Source organism: Notolepis coatsorum, assembly GCF_963971535.1.
Source record: "Notolepis coatsorum genome assembly, contig: SCAFFOLD_170, whole genome shotgun sequence".
NCBI classification, from domain to species: Eukaryota; Metazoa; Chordata; class Actinopteri; order Aulopiformes; family Paralepididae; genus Notolepis; species Notolepis coatsorum.
Window position 1 is genome coordinate 502,845 of NW_028170326.1, and position 25,192 is coordinate 528,036.

At 44.4% G+C, this 25,192-nt stretch overlaps 1 protein-coding gene across 1 annotated transcript; it reads left to right on the forward strand.

Moving 5' to 3' along the window:
* Window positions 1-1,872: 1,872 nt before the first annotated feature.
* On the forward strand, window positions 1,873-6,129 carry LOC311248555 (putative nuclease HARBI1; the record flags this gene model as incomplete). The annotated part of the gene is made up of 2 exons (XM_084339418.1): window positions 1,873-1,952; window positions 5,154-6,129. The coding sequence occupies 2 exons, from the start codon at window positions 1,873-1,875 to the stop codon at window positions 6,127-6,129; spliced, it is 1,056 nt and encodes a 351-aa protein (XP_084195544.1).
* Window positions 6,130-25,192: the final 19,063 nt, after the last annotated feature.

Here is a 25,192-nt window from a genome sequence, read left to right on the forward strand (position 1 = left end):
ACCATGATCCAGTGATGTAGAATGTTCACACTGAGCAATCGACTATGATATTTTTGGGGCATGTGGAGGTTTCAGTTATAAATGTATAAAAAAAAAACGAAACAATTTAGGACAAATGAGGGTAGAATTTGTTAAAGCCCCAATCCGGATACTATTTCACCACCACTAATGTGGGGTTTGTTCACATACATTCTTGAAGAGTTTGATTTGTAGAGGGAAAATAATCTTTTGGGAACTTTCTTAACCCGTTGTCAGAAGAATATTAGTCTGTTCTACTCTAGTGTTTGAAAACACAGTTCCCATTCTTTCAGTTTTGGCACTAGGGCTGGGCGATTCTTGCTAAAATGTGAATCACGATTTTTCTCTCTAAGAATTGAGATCACTGTTCTCTCACGATTCTTATTTTTTCAATAAAATCATTAAAAAAGTAAAGTAAAAAGTAAAAAGAAAAACACACAATACATTATTTTTTTTTTATAAAAAAGAAATAGTCATAACTTAGAAATGAGATTGCATAGGTCTATGAATCGAGATCGCAATTTTTTTTGGATGAATTGCCCAGCCCTACTACCCACTTGTTTTACGTTTGGATCACAGATTAACCCTAAATCATTTTTTTTATCAAACCAATAGGGATAGATGAGAAGGCTAACATACCTGTGACCTAGAGCGTGGGTCAAATGGCCATGTTCGCCCCTGTAAAATAAACAGTCATAACAAAACACATCAGTAGCATGTCATCTGGCAAGATCCATGTCAAACGCAGGGTTTCCATCTTTGAAAACAAGACATACCATGGAATCCGAGCCCATCTGTGATGACGCACCTCCTCCCTCTTAAAATAAACAGAAGATTTTTTTTTACCCGACACAGATGAATGTTAACCAATTAGTCGACTAGGGGTTGTAAGCACACACTGTAGTCTAATCATTGTAGAAAATGTTTGACTTTAAAACATACATACTTCTCCATTAGTCATTGAAGATTAAAATAATCAGGTACTCATTGAAGTTATACAATGAAACTTACCACTGGGTGGTTATCAGCATGTGGATCTGTAAAATAAATGGTTGGAGTTAAATAGTTACAACACAAAAGTAGTCCCATAAGGGTTTATTGTGAGAGACAAATGCAAAACTGCATTAAACAATCATTCTTACTCTTCGGGGCGCCTTTGCGTTTGCGAGACTCTTGGCTACTGATGAACTTGTTGACGTTCTCAACCTCCTCGTACACATCGTCATAAATCACATCGTCTTCTTTATTGACACTAGAGGGGAGAAAAATAACCCAACTGTCAAAAAAAATAGTATTTTCTCAGCTAGACAGAGCACATCCTTTAACAGGAGGAAAACCGCTATGCAAACGGTATGCATAATGGATCAAATGTATAATTTAAAGCAGAAAAAAATAATATACCGACCGACATCGGTTAGTGAATTTGACCTTTGGATTTCAAGCATCTCACCTCATCTGTGATTGATTTTCACCATTCGAGGTTGTCTCATTTTCTGCTTCCTCTGTGGTGGATGAGGCTTCAGCTGAAATCCAGTAAGCAGCATCATCAGCTTGAGGGTCTATAACAGGAGCCGGAACCTCATCCTCATTCTGAGACCAGAGTTCTGGAACCACTGGCTCTGGAAGCTCCGACAGGTTTAGTGGGACAGGCATAAATGCTGGGTCTGGGAGCCTCAAGTCATACTTTTTCAGACTCAGGGCGTGGTCGAGCGGGTCCAAGCTGATGGGCTTTGCAGTGGCACACACTGGCAATTCAGCGCTTGAGACCACAAAGTCTGCAGGGGCAGGACATTCTAAGGCATCCAGTTCTAGAGCAGCAATATCAATATCTGTACTCTCCATTTCCATCTCAGAATGGTTAAAGTCAGGAAACTGTGGAACGACCAGTACAGGGTTGTTGAAGGACGGCTCCTCTGGTTCTGGTTCCTCACATGGTAACACCACTGAAGAAGAATAGATCTTTAACTAACATTCATTCCCACAAACAAGTCAAATGTAAACTGATTATGCAGTCAGTGACACCCAAGCATAGGATTTTGAAAGAAAATTTTGAAGAAAAGAGAAAAATCAAGGAACTGAAAAACAAAACTAAAAGGTAAAAGTCAACATACCCTGGGGTGGTGGGCTTGGATGGTAGGAGTGGAGATCTACCCATGGAGGTCTGAGAGGTTTTACTGGCAAATACTGCAGTGACAACTGGTCAGGTAAAGGCTTCTTTGGTGGAGAAGGTGTAGGTGGTGGTGGCGATGTTGTCGGTGGTGGTTGTCCATCAGGCCCAATATGGGTAATACACTGTTCCTGTAAAACTGTATGTCTAATGCAGCCTCTATCCCATGGAAAGAATGCGACAAATTCAACACATTAGTAGAGTTGTGGTAGTAGACACTTGTCACCAATGCTGACAAACATGATTACCGTAATTCCTCTAATAGTAACCGGTATTCAATTAAAAACCGGGTCTCAATTAATGACCGGGTGCGCTGTTGAGCTAAGCAATTATAAGCCGGCCTCCTAATACAAGCCGGGTTTCATGTATATGCTGGCCTGGCTGTGCAGTAAATACCATATAATGGTATGGTGTTAATGTTTACCAAGAGAGTAAGCCTACCTCAGAATTGTATAAAACAAAGTTATTATTATTATTATTATTATTACCGTATACCAGTATTGTGATTGCACTATTTTACTTTATTTTACTTTTTTTGACCACCTGTAATTGCACTGTTTACTACCGTATTTCATACAGTACTTGGTTTCAATAAATGAACCCAGTACATTTTACTGGGTTCAAACAGACACAAAATGTTGATTTATTCATTATGATCCGTTTGAAAATTAGAAATATAGGCCTCTCTCTTATACATGCCCCCTCCTAATACAAGCCTGGTATCAGCTACAGTTGAAACAAATACAAGCCGGGGTTACTATTAGAGGAATTACGGTATTCAATGTCTTAAAGAGGATCTGTGATAAGGGGGGGGGAATATATATATAAATCTTTTTGCTAATGTATGTCGAGGAAAAAAAATATTACAATCCTGATACTATGACTTACTGCATGCAGAGCCAATGGCTTTGAAGAAGGGGCGGGGTGAAACACAAGCCAGGTGTGGAAGGCAGCCTGGTGGGGCTACTGGAAGAGCTAACTTGATGCATTTAAAATCTTTTGGTGGCGACACATGGAGGTCCTCGTCTGTAGGGCTCCCATCAGGGGTCCCGACACCATTAGAGCGGAAGTTCTTGGGCTTAGCGTAGATCAATAACTGCCGTGGCGAGAACCTCTTCTTGGCTTTTTCCAAGGTACTAAACAACTGGGCTGTGCTGGTCCCAGAGGAAGATTCCTCACTCGCGTCAGTCGACGGAGGGGTGATGGGGAAATCTGGGCTGGAGGAAGGGCATTCTGTGGTCGATTGATCCGATTGGAGGGACGTGTCTCCCATCTTTTTTTTCTCCCTTGTAGGCAACTCCCCTGGAGCACTAGCAGGTCTGATGGTCAAATCGGCATACTTGGCCTGAATGAATGAATGAAAACTTTATTTAACAGATTGCAGAATGGGTACAATACAGTACGGCTCAAAGTCAATACATACAATTGTTAAGGGGATGCAGACCTGAGAAAGACGTTCCACTGTGGTGTTGATGGAGCTTACTACAGTGTCACAGTGTCCCCCAGAGGAAGGAGGGCATTTTGGCGTCTCAGCGATCGCAGGCCGACTGTACTTGGCTTGGGCCAGGGCAGCTTCCTCTTGAAACTTTGCCCTCAGAGCTTTGACGTTCATTGATCCCTCCTTGGATAAATCATTAGCCATCAACTAATTAACAAACTAAATTGATCATTTGACCACACAAACAATAGCACAACACATTTTAATAAATGCATTTAGAAAGACACATTCAAATGTTAACATTGTACCTCTAAATTTGAGATTGAGATTTTAGAGTATAATGATAGTGATGCGACGCCTCATATCAAGATCATTACATCTGTAACGGCACAACTAAAATTATGTAGAGTAAAACACTAGTGTCCGTCTGTGTGTGTGACTGTAGTATGATGACATTGCTACCAATAGTATGCTTTACATCCTAATTCAGACAATACTGCCCTACAAAGCCAAAACGCAGCAAGTTACTACGGTTTGCCTTTGTAGGGCAGAGTAGGCTACTCCTCTATAAAGTATAAGGATACCACCACTATATCTGTATGCCTCTACGTGTGTATGTATAGGACTATAACTGTACCCCTCGACATGTGTGTATGTACTATATCATATAATAGCACTACTGCCCTAACACGGCAACCTGTAGTTACTGCGTTTAGCCTTTTTAGGGCAGAATTGTCGAACATTGTTGCTCAGCTGATAGAGTTGTGCCCTTCCTGATGACTTGTTTGATTGAAAACTTTATTAACAGATTGCAGAATGGGTACAATACAGTACAGCTCAATACACACAATTGTTAAGGGGATGCAGACCTGAGAAAGACTTTAGTCTTGTTTACATCAGGGTCCCCCATTTTCAATTCATCAGGAACAAGACTTGTAAGTCGCTTTGGATAAAAGCGTAGCAGCTAAATGACTAAATGTAAATGTAATGTGTGTAGGGCGAATTGGTCTCAAACGCCTTTACCTGTTCCATTGTAAATCCCGTTTTTCATCCACTGATCTCAAATGTTCGTTGGTTTGCGCATTTGGACTCCGGGGTTAACTTTGCGCAATCATGACGACGACGACGTTGTATCTTAGTATTTGCGGTGCGTTCACGTCAGGTGGGAAGAAGCGGACGAACCAGGTGACATCTCGTTGCTACAACTAGGAAGCATTCACGCGTTGAACTCGAGGAAACGCCCACATCCAAGGAAACGCCCACATCCAAGATGGCGATCGTAAGACCAGTGTTATTTTTGGCGCTCCTTATTGTTATAATAAAATATTTTACCATCAACCGATATTATCATCTCCTTCTGAAAGACATTGAGGAGCAAAGGAAACGAAGATGGTAACCTAAACTATTGCAAAATCATAACTAAATCATAACTATCGAATTCTCAACACATACTGTCCATGCTATTATTTGGATTACTTTAGGCTTATGTTTAAATCACCACTATTTCTATCAATGACCCCGTTTTTGTAGGTCCGTTATTGCCTGCATTGTCAGAGAGAGAGAGGCCCCTGGGATCTTGAAGTCGGGCATTGCATGGCGGCTGATTTTGGACGACAACACTTTCAAGCGACATCTGAGACTAACGAGACACCAGTTCAACCAGTACCTGGACCTTTTAAAGCAAAGAGGACTGGATGAAGTCGCTGGCACAGGAGGGGGGACAGAGGGGGTTCCTTTAGTTAAAAAGGTTGTACTTTTTCTGTGGTACATGGCTAATGAAAATTCATTCAGGGAAGTGTCTGATAAATTTGACCTGTCTCAAGGAGCTGCACACAAAGTTCTAATACAAGTGTTGGATAAAACATGTGAATTGGGTAGTGTCTTCATAAGGTGGCCAAATGACCGTGCCAAACACACCAGTGCAGAAAAGTTTAGGAGAGTATGTGGCACTGATGGTATAATTGGAGCAATAGATGGGTGTCATATTAAAATCCAAAGACCCAATGTTAGAGGAACGGACTACCTAAACAGGAAGGGTTTTTACTCCATTCTGCTGCAGGGGATAGTGGATGAATGTGGGCAGTTCACAGACATTTTTATTGGAGCACCTGGCAAGGTGCATGACGCGAGAGTTCTAAGGTCCTCCACCTTCTTTTCAGAATGGGAAGATAAAATGGGACAATACAAGCTGTTAGGAGACTCAGCTTACATCGGCAATATGTATCCCTTTATTCTCACACCCAAGCGAGACAATGGCGTGCTGAGTGAGGAAGACCAGCATAATAACACTCGGTTATGCCAGGGTCGAGTTGTGGTTGAGCAAACCTTCGGACGGTTAAAATGTAGATGGAGGCGGTTACGCAGTATTCAAAATACAAGACTAGACATTATTGTCAAACTTATTCTAGCTGCATGCACACTGCATAATATGTGCTCTGTTGGGGTTGGTAGGCGATGCGAGGACCATCCTGATGGATGTCCTAGAGTGGAGGATGAAAATGACTAGAGTGAAGCTGGCAGTGATGAACACGTACTTGTTATAAGAGTATAACACTACAGCTGATAGGATAAACCACATACCAGGGGCACAACAACTATAGCAAACATCATTTTGAAAGAATAACCTTGCTTTATTGTTCAAATATACAAATAAGAATGTTCTGTTCTGTTCTTCTATTGCAGTTTTATCTGTGAGTGCTATTTCAGCATGCACAACAATGCAAGTAAAAAAAAATGCAAAACTAACTTCTGCTATTGCTTTTTTTTTAGATACAAAAATACAAAAAATGTATTGTCACATTAACATTCTGTGTCTCTGTGACTGTGAGTGCTATTTCACAACAATGCATGTAAAAATTTTGCCGGTTTTGGCCGGTTTGTGGGCGAAAATGGGTGGATTTTGTAACTATTTTTTTTTAACTTTATTTCGGTTTTAGGGTTAGGTTAGGGTTATGTTATTTAATTATTTTGGGGAGCCAGCCCCCCAAACTCCTGAAATGCATAGAAATCTATGAAATAAATAAAACAATCTGACATTTATATTAAAAAGAGCTAGCCACCCAAACCCCTAAAATACATAGAAATCTATGCATTTTTGGAACAGTTACTATATATATAGTCAATAAAGCATTTAGTCATACTTAAAGTTTAAAGTGCTTTACTTGCATTGAACATTGCATTGAACATTGAACATTGAGGAGACATCATTAGAATGCACAATGTATGTTTCCATAGTTACGCAGATGACACACAATTGTACATCTCCGCTGAACCAAATGATCACACAGCTATAAACTCCATTTCCGCCTGTCTCTTAGCAATAAACAAATGGATGACGAACAACTTCCTAAAATTAAATGAGGGCAAAACTGAAATCCTACTAGTCGGTCCTATAACAAAAAGAGAAATGTTACAGAGCAATATGGGGCAACTTACTCCTTGGATCAAACCCGAAGTTACAAGTAAGTAACCTACACTGGCTTCTGGTAACATTTAGAATTGATTTCAAGGTCCTCCTCCTTATATACAAAGTATAAACATTGTGATCATCTACTACTGGTCTATTGAAGGTTCCAAGCCACAGTCTAAAGAAAATCACTGTATTATTGGTGTGCAAACCAGTCAACTTACAAAAAAGAGCCTGTTGGAGGATTTCAACAAGATAAATGCAGTGCAAAATATTTCACTATAATATTTCAAAGCGAAGTAAAAAATATTATAATAATTATTTGATCATGTTAAATGATCATTTGATCATGTTAAAAAAGGGAAAATAAAAAACACTTGTTAAAAAAAAAAAAAAAAATACGCCGATGGGCAGACCTACATTTTCTGCAAGAAGGAAGCCATAACATTTTCAAAAGATGTCTGGTTTGACACCATTTGACCCAAGATCTCTTCATGTCGCTTCTGACTTGCCCCCTCTGAGTCTCTCAGCAGTTGTAGGAGGGCATCATCCTCTGCAACTCGCCCTTTGCGCTTGTGAGGACAGCTGACTCCAGTGGCTGGGGTAGCTGGGGTGGCTGTGGGTGTTCCCAGTGCTTCTGGGCGCCGAATCTCAATCCCGTCAGCAGAGGCCACAACAGGAAAGAAGATATCATGCTGCCCCCTAAGAAGATCATTCATCTCATTGTAAAACTGAAACCTCATTGCGCCTTTTCCTGTGGTTTTATTGTTATCTACAACCTTCTTGTACCCATCTTCAAGAGTGCTCCACTTCCTTGCTACCTTGTCTGGGTGGAACTGCTGCTGAAACCGAACAGACAGTTTTGCAGCAATTTCCATCCAGAGCTGCTTCTTTTTTCCCTTAGCCATTCTGACTCTAGTGTTTAATTCAGCAATTGATTTAGGTAAGTCATCCCCCTCTGCTTCTAAATGTTGGCGCATTAGGTCAATCAAATACAGAGTTTGATCTCTGTAACTGAGGGGTACAATTCCCTGACTGTATTACTAGATATGATACTTACTACCACTACCTTTGTACTTAATATTCGGCCACCCAGTACACGGCATAAATATATTATGATGAACACTGTCACGTAGATGAAACGGATCCAACACAAATGTACGAATTAGAAATAGGTCTTTATTTCTACACAGCGATGGTGTGTAGAGCAAGCACTTAATCAAATCAATCACATTTATGAATGGAAATTAGTATGCACTTTTATGGCAAGAGTATTCGTCGGTATATCAATAGAGAATGTCCAATCTCTGAAGGCGCAGGTGGTACATATACGACCTGGAATAGTTTAAGGAATAACAGCAATGATACTTCAATGATTATATACTGGATACACTAAGGGGGGGTTAATCCGGTCGCTTGTAAGCCGACAGGAGTAGGAGGGGGGGGGGGTAGAATCCGGCTGCCTCATCCGGCCAAGGGTATCCCAGGTGAACCCACTGTAGTGCCGTTCAATGCGCCGGCGATCCTTGGACCACAGATGAAAGCAGGTGGACTCTTTGTGGGCCGGCGTCATCCGGTCCACGGAGGAGAGACGTGAAGCGACCTCGTCTTGCAGAGCGTCTCCTCACCTTGCGTCCTCTCCAGGGGGGGGGGGTTCCAACACACGGCAGTGTCGGGGGTCTTTATCCATGGAATAATCAAAGTATACAAAGCATAATCCGTGCCTGGGAAGGCGGGCTGTCGTCGGCAGAATAATCCGGTATACAGGTCCACTCGCTCGTCGGCTCTGGGGCTCCTCGGGTGCAGCTTCACGTGGGGTCAACCACCCTGGATAAGCAGCCAGTTCTCTGCCCGAAACGATGGGGTACTGACTACGGTAGTATTCTCACCGCACGAAGCACTATATATTAACAGACTATTATTAGCTTAATAGACTACGTCCAACTCGACGATATAGTGCCAAATATGACTATTCAAATATTAATATACACGATGTCTCAATACCGATGGTAGGCGAACTTGGCCTTACTCCCACACGTGGCGTCGCGGGGAGGCTTTACGTCTGTGACTCTATTGGAGGGTAAGAAACTGGACTGAAAAGAAAGTCCTACTTTAGTAGCGCAGTATATATACGCACTATGAACAAATAGTCCCATTAGTGGTGCGGTAGTCAGATTCCTACGCGGAACTAGGACTTGTTCGTACATGTGGAGCGGTACGTTTGAACTGGGTCTGAGGGGTATGGCAGCCTGGCACCAAGGTCTCGACCAATAGTAGAATGGAGACTATTATGGGATGTTCAGTAGGCTAGAATGGATATTCAATGCATATTGTACAAGGAATATACAAGGGATATCAGGGAATATTAGAGAATATACAAATACAATTAAATATATATATATAAATAAATATATATATTCGGTTTAATCTGGCCCTTCACAACAATCTCTATTGAATCCATCATGCGCTGGCAGTGGGGCTGGCAGTGGGGCTGTGGGGGTGACTCCGCTTGTGGAAGGTTCAGGCGTCTTCCTTTCACTTGGACTCTCTCCCTCGCATACCGGCTCCCTGTCTTTTGGCTGCTCTTTTTCTGGCTCACAAAGTCCTATATTAATAAACAGGATATCAATGAAAAACGAAATGTCATAGGCTACATCAAAACATGTCTAATTGTAAAACACATCTGACTATGATGAATTGAAAATGGGGGACCCTGATGTAAACAAGACAAGTCTTTCTCTGGTCTGCATCCCCTTAACAATTGTATGTATTGAGCTGTACTGTACTGTACCCATTCTGCAATCTGTTAATAAACTTTTCAATCAATCAATCAATCAAAACTGTAATAACATTATCAACCACACAAAATAAATAATGCTAATAAATGTAGAGCTAATGAATCATGTCGAATTTACCTGGTATTCCTCTTTCAGCTGGACACAACTGTACCAGGATAGTCAATGCCTTGTCCAGGTAGTACCTGGGATCTCCAGTAGCCTGGTACAACGATGCTGTAAAGGGTGCTTTCGTACTCTTATCGAAGAAAAGCCTCATTTCAGCATCCACAAACACTGACATAAAAGGGGGGGGGGGATAAGTATTACTTAGGGTGAATAGCAAGCTAGCTAGACACTATATGCAACAATTCATGAATTGTAAGACAATTATATGGAGAAAAGCTTGTTGAGCTGTACTGTACCTATTCTGCAATCTGTTAATAAAGTTTTCAACTATTATTATTATTTCAACCTATTGCTACAAGTCGTTAGCAAGTTACTTTAAAATCAACTGTAGACGAACAGCAGCAAGTATAGCTCGTTTTTCATATGAAGAGTACAGCAGTATGATTGTATTATTCTAATTATGTGATCAAAGTGATCATTTTGATTTGTATTTACCTTGTATTGTCGACATCGCCGTCAAGCTTGCTGCCATGATGGTTGATAGTTACTTCCGCATTTCGGGACGCGAAGTGGGAGATATCGGGGTATATAAAAAACTCCCATATGACCTAGTAGGAATTACCACTAGGAGGCTGACGTGAATGGCTTTTCCCAGTCGGAAGCTGGTTCTTCCGCTTCTTCCCACCTGACGTGAACGCACCAGAATTTCAGTCCAACTTCCTCGTGCGGCTGCAGCCACTTACGGTGATGAGCGATGATGACTGTCAGCTGTGCTGCTCAATAGGGGATATCTGCAGAGCCGCAAAGAGTAGGGTATATCTGCAGAGCCGCAAGCCCAACGTCTGGGCGGGGCTTCGTGGCTTGTACTAGGTTTGAAGCGATCCTTCGGGGCTTGGACTAGGTTTGAGGCGGTCCTTCGGGGCTTGGACTAGGTTTGACTGTGCATTCGGGCTTGTACTCGGTTTGACTGTGCATTCGGGCTTGTACTCGGTTTGAGGCGGGTGTTCGTGGCTTGTACTCGGTTTGAGGCGGGCTTCGGGGCTTGGACTAGGTTTGACTGTGCATTCGGGCTTGTACTCGGTTTGAGGCGGGTGTTCGTGGCTTGTACTCGGTTTGAGGCGAGCGTTCGGGGCTTGTACTCGGTTTGACTGTGCAGTAGTCAGTTTGTGCTGTTTATTTTTACAAGCAGTGAGGACTCGACAGCATTTGCATTTCTGTGTTCCGTGTTGCAGGTTAGGGTTGAAATGTAATCCAATTACTATCAATTTGTTTTTGGATTACTATACCTCCAACATCCATATGAAACTAAACAGCCATGACTATTGTTTCAAATTATATAAAATGTTTGCATCCATACTCTTGCAATGAAAGCATGTTTGTGAATAATCCACCCATTATTTTATATTCGATTTAATTTATTTATCTATCTATTTATTTAAATGAGCTGTAACAGATTGCAATTGCCATCTTTTGTAATCAGATATCTGTAATTATGTTACATACTGTATGTGCTCCAGATATTCAGCTGTCATACTCACTGACATACAACACAGAACCGACACTTTAAAGGCACATGAGTATATTATGAATATACTATATATATATATACTGCCTTTTGCCTCTCTATCTACCTTCACTGCCATGCATTGTCCTGGTAGGGTATACATTTGGAATGTAAATTAGTTTACCCAATAACTAACTCCACCTAGTGTAATAACTAACTCCACCTAGTGTAATAACTAACTCCACCTAGTGTAATAACAACTGGCACCTATGAAAAGGAAGCAGAGTTAGATCACATCAAATTAATTCCAAGTATGTCACACAAGATCAGAGGCATGGTTGTCACAATGGTAGATATGGTATTTTCTTTATAAATAAAACATGGTCCCATGTTTTAAAAATAAACGGCAAGTGTATAGGCTGCATAATAAGATGTCTTATAATTCTACAATGAGATGAGGGAAAGACCATCATGCCTGAATGCTCCTTAATAAGGCGAGACAGTACCCCCGAAACCGCCATTTCGCTTTTTTTCCTCTACGATATTGAGATTTTGTTATATTTAGCTTCCTTAACATGTCTTATTTCAAACTAGTGGCAATAAAATATCGAAAACACACAATTAGTTTTTTATTTTACTTAATTTTGTCTGATTGTGTGCATAGATCACAATTACAATGCAAAATTTGAGGTCGTTTTCTCAAAAACGAATTCATTTTTTTGATCCACTTTTTCTCGTTATTTTTCTATTTTTCTCCCATCCCAATTTCGTGTTTTCCAATTATCCCCTCCCCTGTCTTGAACGTTGCTCGACTATGCCCCCCACTGGTCGTTGTAGGGAGGATAGAAGCCTTGCATCATGTGTCCCCTCCGGTACACGAGGAGGCAGCCTGTCACATCTTTTCACCTGCCAGTGCGGACTCTCAGTGGCGAGGTGTAACGCATGGGAGGCTCACACTACCCCCGCTACTTCCTGTCTCTGCTGTGCAGGCGTCCCCCAACCGACCTGTCGTCCAAATCCCCACCCATCGACTTCCACCCTCTAACTCTGCCAATTGAGTTAGTATGACGGCTGGCCCAAGCCGGAGGCAATGCTGACACCCGGATTCGAGACCGGAGTCTCTTGCATTGGTGACGAGCGCAATCTCCGCTGCGCCACCCAGCCGCCCTCAAAAACAATTTTTTATGCATTTTACTTAACAAAAAAAGTCTTGGAACTCCATTTCCCTATACCTACACACACCAAACGTTCCACATTTCTTCCTATCCATATCCTGCTTCTAATTCCAGAAGGGTTTGTTGATATATCATTCATAGCCGGGTTTATAGTACATTTTATACCAAAATTAGGCGAAAATCCCTTCTGGAAAAAGTTTAGTTTTGAATGTATCAACAAAATGAAACCACGTTTTTGAATCTGGCATTATCCATGTTGGTGATGTGAGACTTGGCGATACATGCAAATCTTCTTCTTCTGGCGTGTGTCTTTAGACCTGCAGCTCCGTTGAGGCAACAAGCCAGGCCAACGTTTCATCATCCAGTTCCATCAGACCGTGATGATATGTTCCACGGTCTGTGCAGGGGCTCCACACTCGCATGAGGCACTGTCCTTGAGGCCCCACCTCTTCATTGAGGCGCCGTAGCGTCCGACGCCGGTCCTTAGGCGGTTGAGGGTTGTCCACTGCTTCCGGGGCAAGTCCTGACCAGCGACGTCCAGAGGGTCATTGATGTAGAGGTGCAGCCTGGATGGTTCTGCTGACCTCCACTGGTCCCTCCATCTCGTCCTGACCCAGGAGGCCTTGGAAGTGTCAGATGGTGTTGTGTGGAGTAGCCTGTAGGCTTGCATGGAAAAGGGGCGCCGTGACTTTAGGCGCACACGTCGTGGTGTCTCTGTGGTGGTATTGTGAAGGAGGTGGGATGCACTGATCTGTGCCTTGCAGGAAAGGGCCAGTGTGGCTGCTTCTCGTCTGATGGTAGCCGGGGCAATACCAGCGAGTACGGGCAGTTGGTTTACCGGTGTGGCTTGTAGGCAACCAGAGACTGTCCGCAGGACGCTGTTGAGAACAACATCCAGCTTCTTCACGTGGGTGCTACGGCACCAGACCGGGGCGCAGTACTCGGCGGCAGAGAACACCAGGGCCAGTGAGGAGATGCGCAGTGTCTTTGTTGAGGCTCCCCATGTGGTGCCGGCTAGTCGTCGTATCAGCGCGGCACGGGCGGTTGTTTTTCCCCTGGCACCTTCCAGGTGTTGTTTGAATGACAGTGTTCTGTCAAGCTTCACACCGAGGTATGTGGGGGTATGTATGTTGGTACTGTAGCCGGATGTTATCCACCATGACGCTCATCTCACGGGTCGCTTCCCTGTTGTTGAGGTGGAACATTGTAGACATTGTCTTTCCCATGCTGAGCTTGAGACGCCAGTTCCTCAGGTATGAAGACAGGATGTTCATATCTTCAGTGAGGCCCTCTTCGGCTGCTTCCCAAGTTGGCTTGCTGAGTAGGATGGCCAGGTCGTCTGCATAGCCATACTTCTTTGATTGAGTTGCAGGCAGGTCGTATATGTAGATGTTAAACAGCATCGGTGCCAGCCTCATGCAAATCTGCGCATATCTAATGAGGATGTGCCTCATTTGCATATATAAGCATAAAATGCAGACAAGTTGCAATACATTTTTTCTTAGTTTGTATGTACATAACAAACTGGGAAAGTTTCATAGTGATATCTATTCAAATATTTGTTTTGCCTATTAGGTGGTACTGTCTCACCTTTAAAAAAAAGCAATATCATATGAAGAAGACATCAGACACTAATCCATAATGTTCTGCAGCTGGTACTGGTTCATCTTATTTGAATGTCCCCGTCCTTGGTGCTGAAAGCTCAGAGCTGAACAACTGCTCATACTCCCTTGTGATGGACAGTTGAGTTCGGTAGAACAGTCATAGGTATTTGAATTGTCATTGATTGAATTGAGCTTGCTCCATTTCCATCAGCTGAGAAACACAGGCAAACCAAACAAACAAAAAAACACAAATCAAGTGAAAGACTAATTGGCAGACATTATGTTGTGGCTACATTGTGTAATTCAGACAATGGAGGCATACAGTTAAAAGACTACCGTACTTTTCGCACTATAAGCCGCACCTGAATATAAGCCGCAGCAGCTAAATTGAATGATGTGTACATATATAAGCCGCACTGGACTATAAGCCGCAGGTGTTTTAATGTTTAATTACCATATGTGTCATAATCACAGCACGGGCCTACTTCACTCCCCCTCCTTTTCCCCTCACGTCCTCCACACGCTCCTCTTCATCCCCCTCTCTATCCACTGCGCACTCCTCATCATCCTCTCTTTCTTCAGTCACCCCTTCCTTCACCCTCATTCGCCCAGCTGTATTCCATCCCCCTAATTCACACACGGTCAAGCACCCCACTCTCCCCAGCTGCACTCAATCCTTCCCTGATGGGGGGACTATTTCTACACATCGACGCTGACCAGAAGCTGTCGTGGTATTAATTACCACTGCCCAGGTACGACGTCTCTGCCGAAAGCTCTGCTGCTAGATACCCTCCGTGTATTTGCTTGCTCTAACCCGTTTCTCTCCTGTGCCCCAAAGGACCGCCGTCCCTGCCTGGACGTCACCTGTTCCCGAAGAGGAACACCTATTCTCCCACTGCCACCCAGCAGCTCCCACGACAAGCACCAGGACCGCTTGCTCGCTCACTGCCGCCGCGGCAGCCACAGGACAGAACATAACCCTGTTCTATTTCCCCCCAATTCCTGTGTTGCTCCATTGACATTAAACACCCTTGAAACCGCTCCTATCTCTTCTCGTGTATTCAGCAATTGGGCTGTGCTCCAGACCCCAGTTCTCACAATATGTAAGGGTTCGTGCACAGAGGGGATTGTCGGGAAAGAGATGGCTGTTTGAGGAAGCTCCCATTTATTAACATTTTTGTTTAAACAGGAACGATAGCCAGTTAGCCAGCACCGGGTACAGTAGGTAGCAACGTTAGCTCTTATAACGATAGCCAGTTAGCAGCTCCAGGTACATATAGGTAGCAACGTTAGCTCTCATAACGATAGCCAGTTAGCAGCGCCGGGTACATATAGGTAGCAACGTTAGCTCTCATAACGATAGAGCCAGTTAGCAGCTCCAGGTACATATAGGTAGCAACGTTAGCTCTCATAAGGATAGAGCCAGTTAGCAGCTGCAGGTACATATAGGTAGCAACGTTAGCTCTCATAACGATAGAGCCAGTTAGCAGCGCCGGGTACATATAGGTAGCAACATTAGCTCTCATAACGATAGAGCCAGTTAGCAGCGCCGGGTACATATAGGTAGCAACATTAGCTCTCATAACGATAGAGCCAGTTAGCAGCTCCAGGTACATATAGGTAGCAACGTTAGCTCTCATAACGATAGAGTCAGTTAGCAGCTCCAGGTACATATAGGTAGCAACGTTAGCTCTCATAACGATAGAGCCAGTTAGCAGCGCCGGGTACAGTAGGTAGCAACGTTAGCTCTCATAACGATAGAGCCAGTTAGCAGCTCCAGGTAAATATAGGTAGCAACGTTAGCTCTGATAACGATAGAGCCAGTCAGTTAGCAGCGCCGGGTACATATAGGTAGCAACGTTAGCTCTCATAACGATAGAGCGAGTTAGCAGCTCCAAGTACATATAGGTAGCAACGTTAGCTCTCATAACGATAGAGCCAATTAGCAGCGCCAGGTACATATAGGTAGCAACGTTAGCTCTCATAACGATAGAGCCAGTTAGCAGCGCCGGGTACAGTAGGTAGCAACGTTAGCTCTCATAACGATAGCCAGTTAGCCAGCGCTAGCCAGCACCTGCGAAATCGAATGCCAAACTGATGATATCAGGAGCTATCAGCAGCTAGATAACATTAGACAACGCCTCATGTATTAATAAACTAAAGTGAATAGTTCGTTGACTGGGTCATTTTGTTTAATGCTTCAGTTATGTTGAAAGAGGAGCTCTGAGCTGCTCATGCACTCCTCTTGCTGTAATGGTTTGTTGACGTGGTTATGTGAGGCGGAGGAGGAGGGGCAAGGCGTGCACTGCTGCAGCAGATTTAGGAGTCTGATCTGACGGTCACAGAGCTGAGGGAGTGCGCCCCAGTTAGCTGTAAAAATTCATAGATTAGCCGCACCGTTATATAAGCCGCAGGGTCGAAAAATGGGGGGAAAAGCCGCGGCTTATAGTCCGAAAAGTACGGTACATGATAATGTAAGACGGTATTGGCCAGACCTTTAACTGTGGCTTGGTGGTTGGTTGATCAGTTATTTTTTTATTTTTTTTAATGATATTTTTCCCCCTTCTTTTTTTTGTTTTTCTCCCCTCCCAATGTTAGTCGTTATGCCAATTCCCAATCCCCTTCCTGGTCGTTGCGCACTCTACCCCCTACCGTCAGTCTGGGAGGGCGGAGACTATCACATGCTTCCTCCGACACATGTGTAGCCAGCCCACCACTTATTTTCACCTGGCAGTGCGGACTCTCACTGGGAGAGTGTAACGTGTGGAAGGTCACTCTACCTCCCTCCAGACCAAGTCAAGTCAAGAGTTTTAATTGTCACGGCATACAGGTATACAATGAAATGCGGGTGGTCTCGCCCGCAACGATGTGCAATACAGTGGTACAACATATAATAGAATAAAAAAATAAAACAACAACATTGTGCAGTGAACAGGTAACAGGTAACATGGAGTGATATCTCGGTATCTGTACATAGTTATTTACAGAGCATATGGGACATGCTAGTTAGCTTTCAGCTTTGGTAGTGCAATACACTGTTCCTGTTATTCTAATTTAAAGTGTCCTTTCCTTTTGGCCATAAGTGTGCGTGTGTGCGACATGAGTGTGTGCCCGCTCATGTTAAAGTGTTAAGTGGCTGCTCGTGTGTGAGCGTGCACAGCGTGCGTGTCGTGTGTGTGTTCATGTGTGCTTGTGTGTGGATAGTTCAATGTTCTGAGCACTCAATGTTCATTGTTCAGGGCTCTGATGGCCTGGGGGAAGAAGCTGAGCCTAAGCCGCTCTGTCCTAGTAGCTGGGGTTCGCAGGCGTCTGCCTGACCTCAGCAGCTGGAACAGGCTGTTATTGGGGTGGTGAGGGTCTTTCATTATCCTGCAGGCTCTGGATTTGCACCTCTTGTTGTATAGAACCTGCAGGGGGGGTAGTGCAATACCCGTGGTATGCTCGGCTGAGCGCACCACTCTCTGTAGGGCCTTCTTGTCCTGTGCCGTGCTGTTTCCATACCAGGCAGTGATGTTTCCGGTCAGGATGCTCTCTACAGCTCCTGAGTAGAAGGACTGGAGTATCTTCCCCGATACTCTGAACTTCCTTAACTGTCTCAGGTGGTAGAGGCGCTGTTTCGCCTTCTTTACTACTGTGTCTATGTGTGTTGACCATGTCAGGTCCTCTGAGATGTGGACCCCCAGGTACTTAAAGCTGCTCACCCTGTCCACGGTAGCCCCGTTTATCCTCAGTGGTGTGTGTGTGTCCTGCTGTCTTCTCCTATAATCCACGATCAGCTCCTTGGTTTTACCAATGTTCAGGAGCAGGCTGTTGTCCTGGCACCAGCGTTCCAGTACCTCAACCTCCTCCCGGTAGGCCTTCTCGTCGTTGTCCGAGATCAGCCCCACCACCACCGTGTCGTCTGCGAACTTCACTATGGAGTTGGAGCTGAACTTGGCCACACAATCGTGTGTGTAGAGTGAGTACAGCAGGGGGCTCAGAACACAGCCCTGGGGGGACCCGATGCTCAGGGTGATGGTGTTGGAGGTCTGACCCCCCACCCTCACCGCCTGGGGTCTTTCGCTCAGAAAGTCCAGTACCCAGGCGCTCAGGGCGGAGCTCAGACCTAGCTCGATCAGCTTGTCCATCAGTCTGGTGGGGACTATGGTGTTGAACGCTGAGCTGTAGTCAATGAACAACAGTCTCACATAGCCCCCCTTCTGACGGTCAAGGTGCGAGAGGGTGCTGTGCAGTACCTGGGAGACCGCGTCGTCGGTGGACCTGTTTGTCCTGTATGCAAATTGCATAGGGTCCATATCACAGATCCTTCCCTCGCTGTGCAGGCGCCCCGACCGACCTGTAGGAGGCGCCGTTTACAACGACCCAGACCCACCCACCGGCTTCCCTCCCGCTGACTCTGCCAATCGAGCCAGTATGACGGCCGGGCCAAGCCGGAGGCAATGCTGACAGCCGGATTCGATACCAGTGTCTCTCGCATTGGTGACAAGCGCTTAGTCCGCTGCGCCACCCAGCCGCCCGGTTGATCAGTTTTGACCTTAGTCTGACAGTCTGTCTTCAGTGTTGGTGGTCTTGTGTGGACAACTAAAGAGTCTCAGCTAGGATTACATCATTTATCATACATTTAAATATCATGTGGGTGTTCTCGCCAGTCAATTATGGAAAAATATTGGCTTTTTGTATAGAAATAGAGCAAACTTCCCTATGATTAGCAGAAAGAGAGTTGTTGAAGCAGTGTTCCTAGCTGTTTTGGATTTTGGATTTGGATTGGAGATGTGATTTATAGACATGCAGCGGCTTCCACTCTTAAGCCCTTAGACTCTGTTTACCATTCAGCCATTAGATTCATCACCGGTGATAGTTATGGTACTCACCATTGTATCCGATATAATAAGGTCGGGTGGGCCTCTCTGGCAGAGAGACGTAAGTTGCATTGCAATCTTTTTATTTATAAAGCCATAATTAGAGATTGTCCAAATTATATTAGTTCTTTATTGGAATGGACCACTGGACCCTGTTGTACACTATCCAGTTTTTGGCTTACACTTAGAGTGCCTAGAGTTTGTACTGAACTTGGTAGATCTGCTTTTTGCTTTTTTGCCCCTACCTCATGGAATACCCTGCAGGAAACACTGAGACTAGACACTCTGGTGTCTATGGGTCGGTTTAGAACTTTAATGAACAATCAGGTCACCACAATATGTAATTGTTTTTAAAGTATTACCTCTGTTTAAATTGTTTGCTATTTTATTCTTTTAAAAAGATTTTTTCTAATGTATTTTAAAATGTGCTCTTTATGAACACACTGTGACACTTGTGTAACATCTCGACGGCACTGTAAATGAGTTTAATTACTCAGTCAGTGTTTCCCACAGGATTTTGTGAGACTGTGGTGGGTGAACCTCGGCCCTTCTAGGGAGATCCGGGGGCATGCCCCCCCGCCCCCAACCCCCCCCCCCCCCCCCCCACTTTCGTTGAATCAGGTGTGCTGGGGGTGGAATTTAACAAATACATGGAACGGCTGGGGTGTCTCGTGGAGAGGTTAGGGAACCACTGGACTAGAGCATACATTTGAGCCATCAAAGAAATGAAGCAAAAGTGGGTTACCTGTGTTGAACTGGTTCATTTAAATATATATATATATACACTGGATTACTATTACTACCACTGCCAATACTACTGATACATCCCTATTGGCAAACTTTATATTTAAAGAAATATATATATATTTTTTATTACATTTTTTTGGGTTCATTATACAACTGTGGCGGGCCGCCACAGTCTAGGTAATTAATGGGAAACACTGACTCAGTGTATTATAGAGTATAAATAAAGATTGAATGAATGAATGAATGAATTTCAGTCAATGCATCTTCTTTGGTCAGGAATGCCTCAGAAAAAGCATTGGGCCTATTCGAGCAGGAGCCCGGCACGAGTATTGAGACCTTTCTGTGTGAGAATATATTCTTCATGCCCTGTTACCCCAACTATATTTGGTTTGAAAACGAACACGAAGCACATTATTTTACACATTTAGTTATACCCTCAGAGATGGGCCTGGATTAGGCATTGGCTTCCCCGGTAGCCTTTCCCTTGTTGTGGAAGGTTTGTGGTCGGAAGATGCTGTTTTCGCCTACTCTGTGTCCACTGCCCTCATGCTACATGTTGCCACATTCCCCGTAGTCATGGATGGAATTCTAGACTCTACTGCACACACACATCCATTCCACATGCACACACTCACTTAAACAAACACTCACCTTAACACTCACTTTAGACACTTTAATAAATAAATATAATGTGGTGTTAAAGAGATTTGCACTACATCCATACCTCTTTGCATTAAGCTCCTTGCCTTAAAAAAGTGTTTGTACCTCATTGTCTGCATTTTTACTTCATTGTACTAGGGCTGACCCATATTAGTCGATTAGAAAGGAGCCGTAGTCGACTGGCCAACCTCTTAGTCGAATACAAAAAAACAAAAACTAAATATTTATAAAAGAAAAAGTATCATTCTTTCCAAAAGAAAAGAGGCCTAGAAGCGTGGCTAACGATATGGCACGCATACCAGAGGCTAACTGCCTACGAAAACAGGCACAGAGGCACTGAAAGAGGATTTCACCCATCTAATGAACACACTAGACTAGACAAATATCAAGATGTATCCATCAGTGGACCAATTGCATGCTTTTGCAGAGGACAAGAAGCCTTCAGTCGACTCCTTCAGACATTAAGCACCCCCACAGCCCAAATGGAATGATAAAAAAAATAACAATAGTCGACTAACGGCAAATTTTGGCCAATCATAGTCGACCATCCAAATCCTTAGTCGGGGACAGCCCTACATTGTACTTAGATTGTACTTTTAGTTTGTATATTGTATAGTATATTGTTATTCCTCTTTTACTTATTTGTCTTACTGTATGAAGCACATTCTCAGGGGCTCATACAGAACCAAGCATTTCACTGTAATGTACATGTACCTTATACGTGACAAATAAAAACAAACTTGAACTTGAGAAGAAGTATGAAGCGCACAAAGTGCGACATTGACAACGTGTTAAATGTAGCAGCAGTTAATTTCAAGTCATTGGCAACTCAGAATCTGCACACAAATCCACCGACCGCAGCATCACTACTGAATTATCGACATAAAAAAAGAGCAAAGAACATTAGTTAATGTTACTCGAGCTTTTCACGACACAAGTTGAGTGCATCTGCCCTCACCCCATCATAACCAGTTATACCTCCATGACCACGACATGTTCATGAGATGACAAATTATTTAGTTGTTAACATTCTTTACTACAGGGTAATACATTACTACAACAACAACAAACATAGGCATACTACAAAATAATTAGAAGTGCCACTAGTAACATTAAAACATACAGTAGTACTACACTAGCGTATATGACGATTACCCTGAAACACGAATCGACGAGAATCGCTGTCCTTTTACAGTAGATGCCCTTGGGTCAAACGTTAACCTCAAATCAATAACACAGAGCAAACGATCCATCACCTAGAATCAATTGAACGGCAGGAGCTATTCTTCTGCCACCGTCCCTGCGAGGCACAAACGGCAGCCCAAGAAAGTATAAAATTGCATTGAATGGCTTAGCATGAGAATTGATGATGCATCGACCGCCTTCTAATGTAATCTGTGCCATCTGTAACCATGATCATACACTAACGTTCTAGTGTAACGACTGGTATCTGTAACCATGATCATACACTAACGTTCTAGTGTAACGACTGGTATCTGTAACCATGATCATACACTAACGTTCTAGTGTAATGACTGGTATCTGTAACCATGATCATACACTAACGTTCTAGTGTAACGACTGGTATCTGTAACCATGATCATACACTAACGTTCTAGTGTAATGACTGGTATCTGTAACCATGATCATATACACTAACGTTCTAGTGTAATGACTGGTATCTGTAACTGTTACAAAGGATCAGATTAAACCGAATATATATATTTATTGATTGATATATATTGCATAGTATTTGTATATCGTTTGATATCCCTTGTATATTCCTTGTACATATACACGGAATATCCCTTTAGCCTAGTACAGACCATAATATTTCATTCTCCTATTGGACAGCGGTCCACAGGCGCCAGAGCCGCGCCTCCAGAGTCAGGTTCAAAGCCACCGTCAAGACATGTCTGTACAAGCCCGGCCTTGCCCAGGGCTACGAGACAGAAATGAGGTTGGCACTAGTTTGTTCGGCGTGCATATAAATATGGCGCAGGTGAATACAGAAGCACTTAGTCAGAAGTCAAGAGTTACCAATAAGTTGAAGCCTCACCCACGATACTCCGTGCGGTGAAGTATGGCCTGTTTTGGCCCCGAGTAGAACATTGAGACCGCGTGCGAATTAATAACTGAATTGTCAGAGTTTGGCGCTATACCGTCGAGTGCGACATATTTCTATTAAGTCAGTAATAGTCTATTTGTGTATAGTGTATCGTGCGGCTAAAGTTCTACAGTGACCAGCATCACCAACGCTTCCTCGTATCAGCTAGAGTGCTTATCCAGGCTGGGCTGCTTTCATGGCGCTTTCACCCGAGGAGACCTAGACGAGAACCGTGTGGACATGTACACTGGATTAATCTACCCGACGACTACATAGCCCTTTGCGGCTGGATTATATTTGTTTTGGTCCTGTGATTTATGGAGCGGAGCATCGCCGACACCTACACGTGTTGGATTTACCCTGTGAGGAGACCAGTCGAGTCTGCGCCTCAGAGAGCCTGAGGCAGACTAGCTTTCTTCACTGTGGAGCTACAGTCTACGGAGAACAGCTGTATTCGTCTGTGGATCAAGAGACTATTGCACCGTCTCCTGTATTTGGAGTCTCCTTAGTCATCGTTGACCAGACTCTCTACTACCGACAGATCTTCTACCCCTGCTGGCTTACAACCAGGGGGACCCTTCCAGTATCTCCCGCTATATATTACTAGTGTACCATAGATATAATTCCCTAAGATTCAGGTTGTATAATTACCTCCTGCGTAACCAGAGAATGGACATTCATTATTGATTTGCCTACGCACATTCCTTTGCCTTATAAGCGCATCCAAAGTATAATAGAGAAGTATTATGTACCTTTTGCTGCAATAAATACTTAAAGACAACTTTGTGTAGAACCGGTTCATTGTGGGAAGTGTTCATTATATTTATATATCATGTACTGTATGGCCAGTAATTAAAGTACATAAAGCGGTAGTGGTTTAATGATACCATACTTATCAATACAGTCAGGGAATTGTACCCCTCAGTTACAATTGGTCCTTCGAGCCGGAGGGTAACTAGCGTAATATTAATATAGTGGTATTAATATTGACATGGCCTATGATGAACACTCCACAAACGGTTCTCCTAAAGTAGATCGCCCGCAGCGTAGACGGCAGACACCTCAGTACTTAGAGGATTACGTTGCCAATATACTACCTAGCTTTCTACAGACGGTAAACGCGGAAAAAGTAGATAGTAAAATTATGTCCGACCCTATCGATCAGGCTACCCCGCCAATAGAGGCCCTAGTGGGTTCTAACGTAACTGACCAAGCTCACGGTAGGGACCAGGAGGGACCCGACATGACTTTACCCCCCGCCAAGACCGAAGAAGTAGTCCCCGGAGAGCTCCAGGATAAAGACAGCTCTCCAGGGATGGAACTCTACCCGCTACAAGAAGAGGAGAGCACCCCGGAGATGGATCTCCAGGACTCGCCACAGGAGAACAGATCTCCAACGAGTACTGCCAGGAGCGGATCACCTCAACCAGCGTCTTCCCCCAGCGAGGCGGACAAGATGCTGGCACAGGCATTCCTCGCCAGCCTAGCAGCCTCAACAGAGCGCGATCGACTCCAAGCACAGACGCTTAGTGAGCGCGAACATTCTTCCATGGAAAGAGAACGCCTTCAAGCGCAGCAACGGAGCGACGAAGATCGTATACGTCTAGAGATTAGACGCCTTCAGACGGAAGAGAATATGGCAAGGGACCGGGCCGAAGCCCAGCGCGCCGCTGCCAGTGCCCAAAGAGAAGCAGAGCGCGACCTCGCTCTCACCAAGCGCGAAGCCGAGCGCGACCGATTACAAGCGCAGATAATGGAGCAGCTGATCACCAGGGCAACACCCCCTCCCTCCGCACGGGGTTCCAGGGCCTCGTCAAGACAAGGGTCAAGGGCACCCTCCCCTACCCGATCAAGCGACCCTGAGCCCGACCACCAGAGAGAGCCTATACCCCCCTCCGAACCCCTTCCCCGACCGGTCCAAGTGAGACCCAGCTACAAGGAAGAAACGGTCTACACCGCGGAGAGGCTAAATAGACGACTACAGGATCTAGAGGACCTGCCAGAGGAAGAAGAAGAGGGAGAGGAGGAGAGTCAAGCCCGACAGCAGCACAGTACTCCACAGGACCAGGAGGTCCAGTACAGCCCAGGCTCTACCCCCGCGGCTCTGCGCTACAGACCCCCGACTCAATTCACGGGTGAGCTTGACGCACGACCAGCCCCACGAGGAACAGCACCTGGATACGCGGGCCATGGTACCCAGCAGGTACCAGCCCACCAAGAGGCGTAAGAGGAGACTGGCCTAGGAGGCCTCTCTTCCAACGCTCACCGATGTGCCAGCCATCCATGGCATCATACATTGGCACACCGACGTTTCCGGACTTCACCCACGAGAACAGAGCACAGTACACGGAGCTACGAATGTGCTTAGAGACAATGATGTCCGATGTAGCTGATGAACCGTACAAGTATGCTATCCTACTGAAGCACCTCAAGGTGCCCCGAGCGCACAATATAGCGCTGGCCTATGCCACCTCTACTACCCCATACACAGCGGCTCTAGCAGCACTCGACCAAAGATATGGACGCATATGGGACTACGTAATACAAGAGATAAGGCATATTGACCGCCTACCCCCAGCCACAGACAATCGCTCACTAGATGAC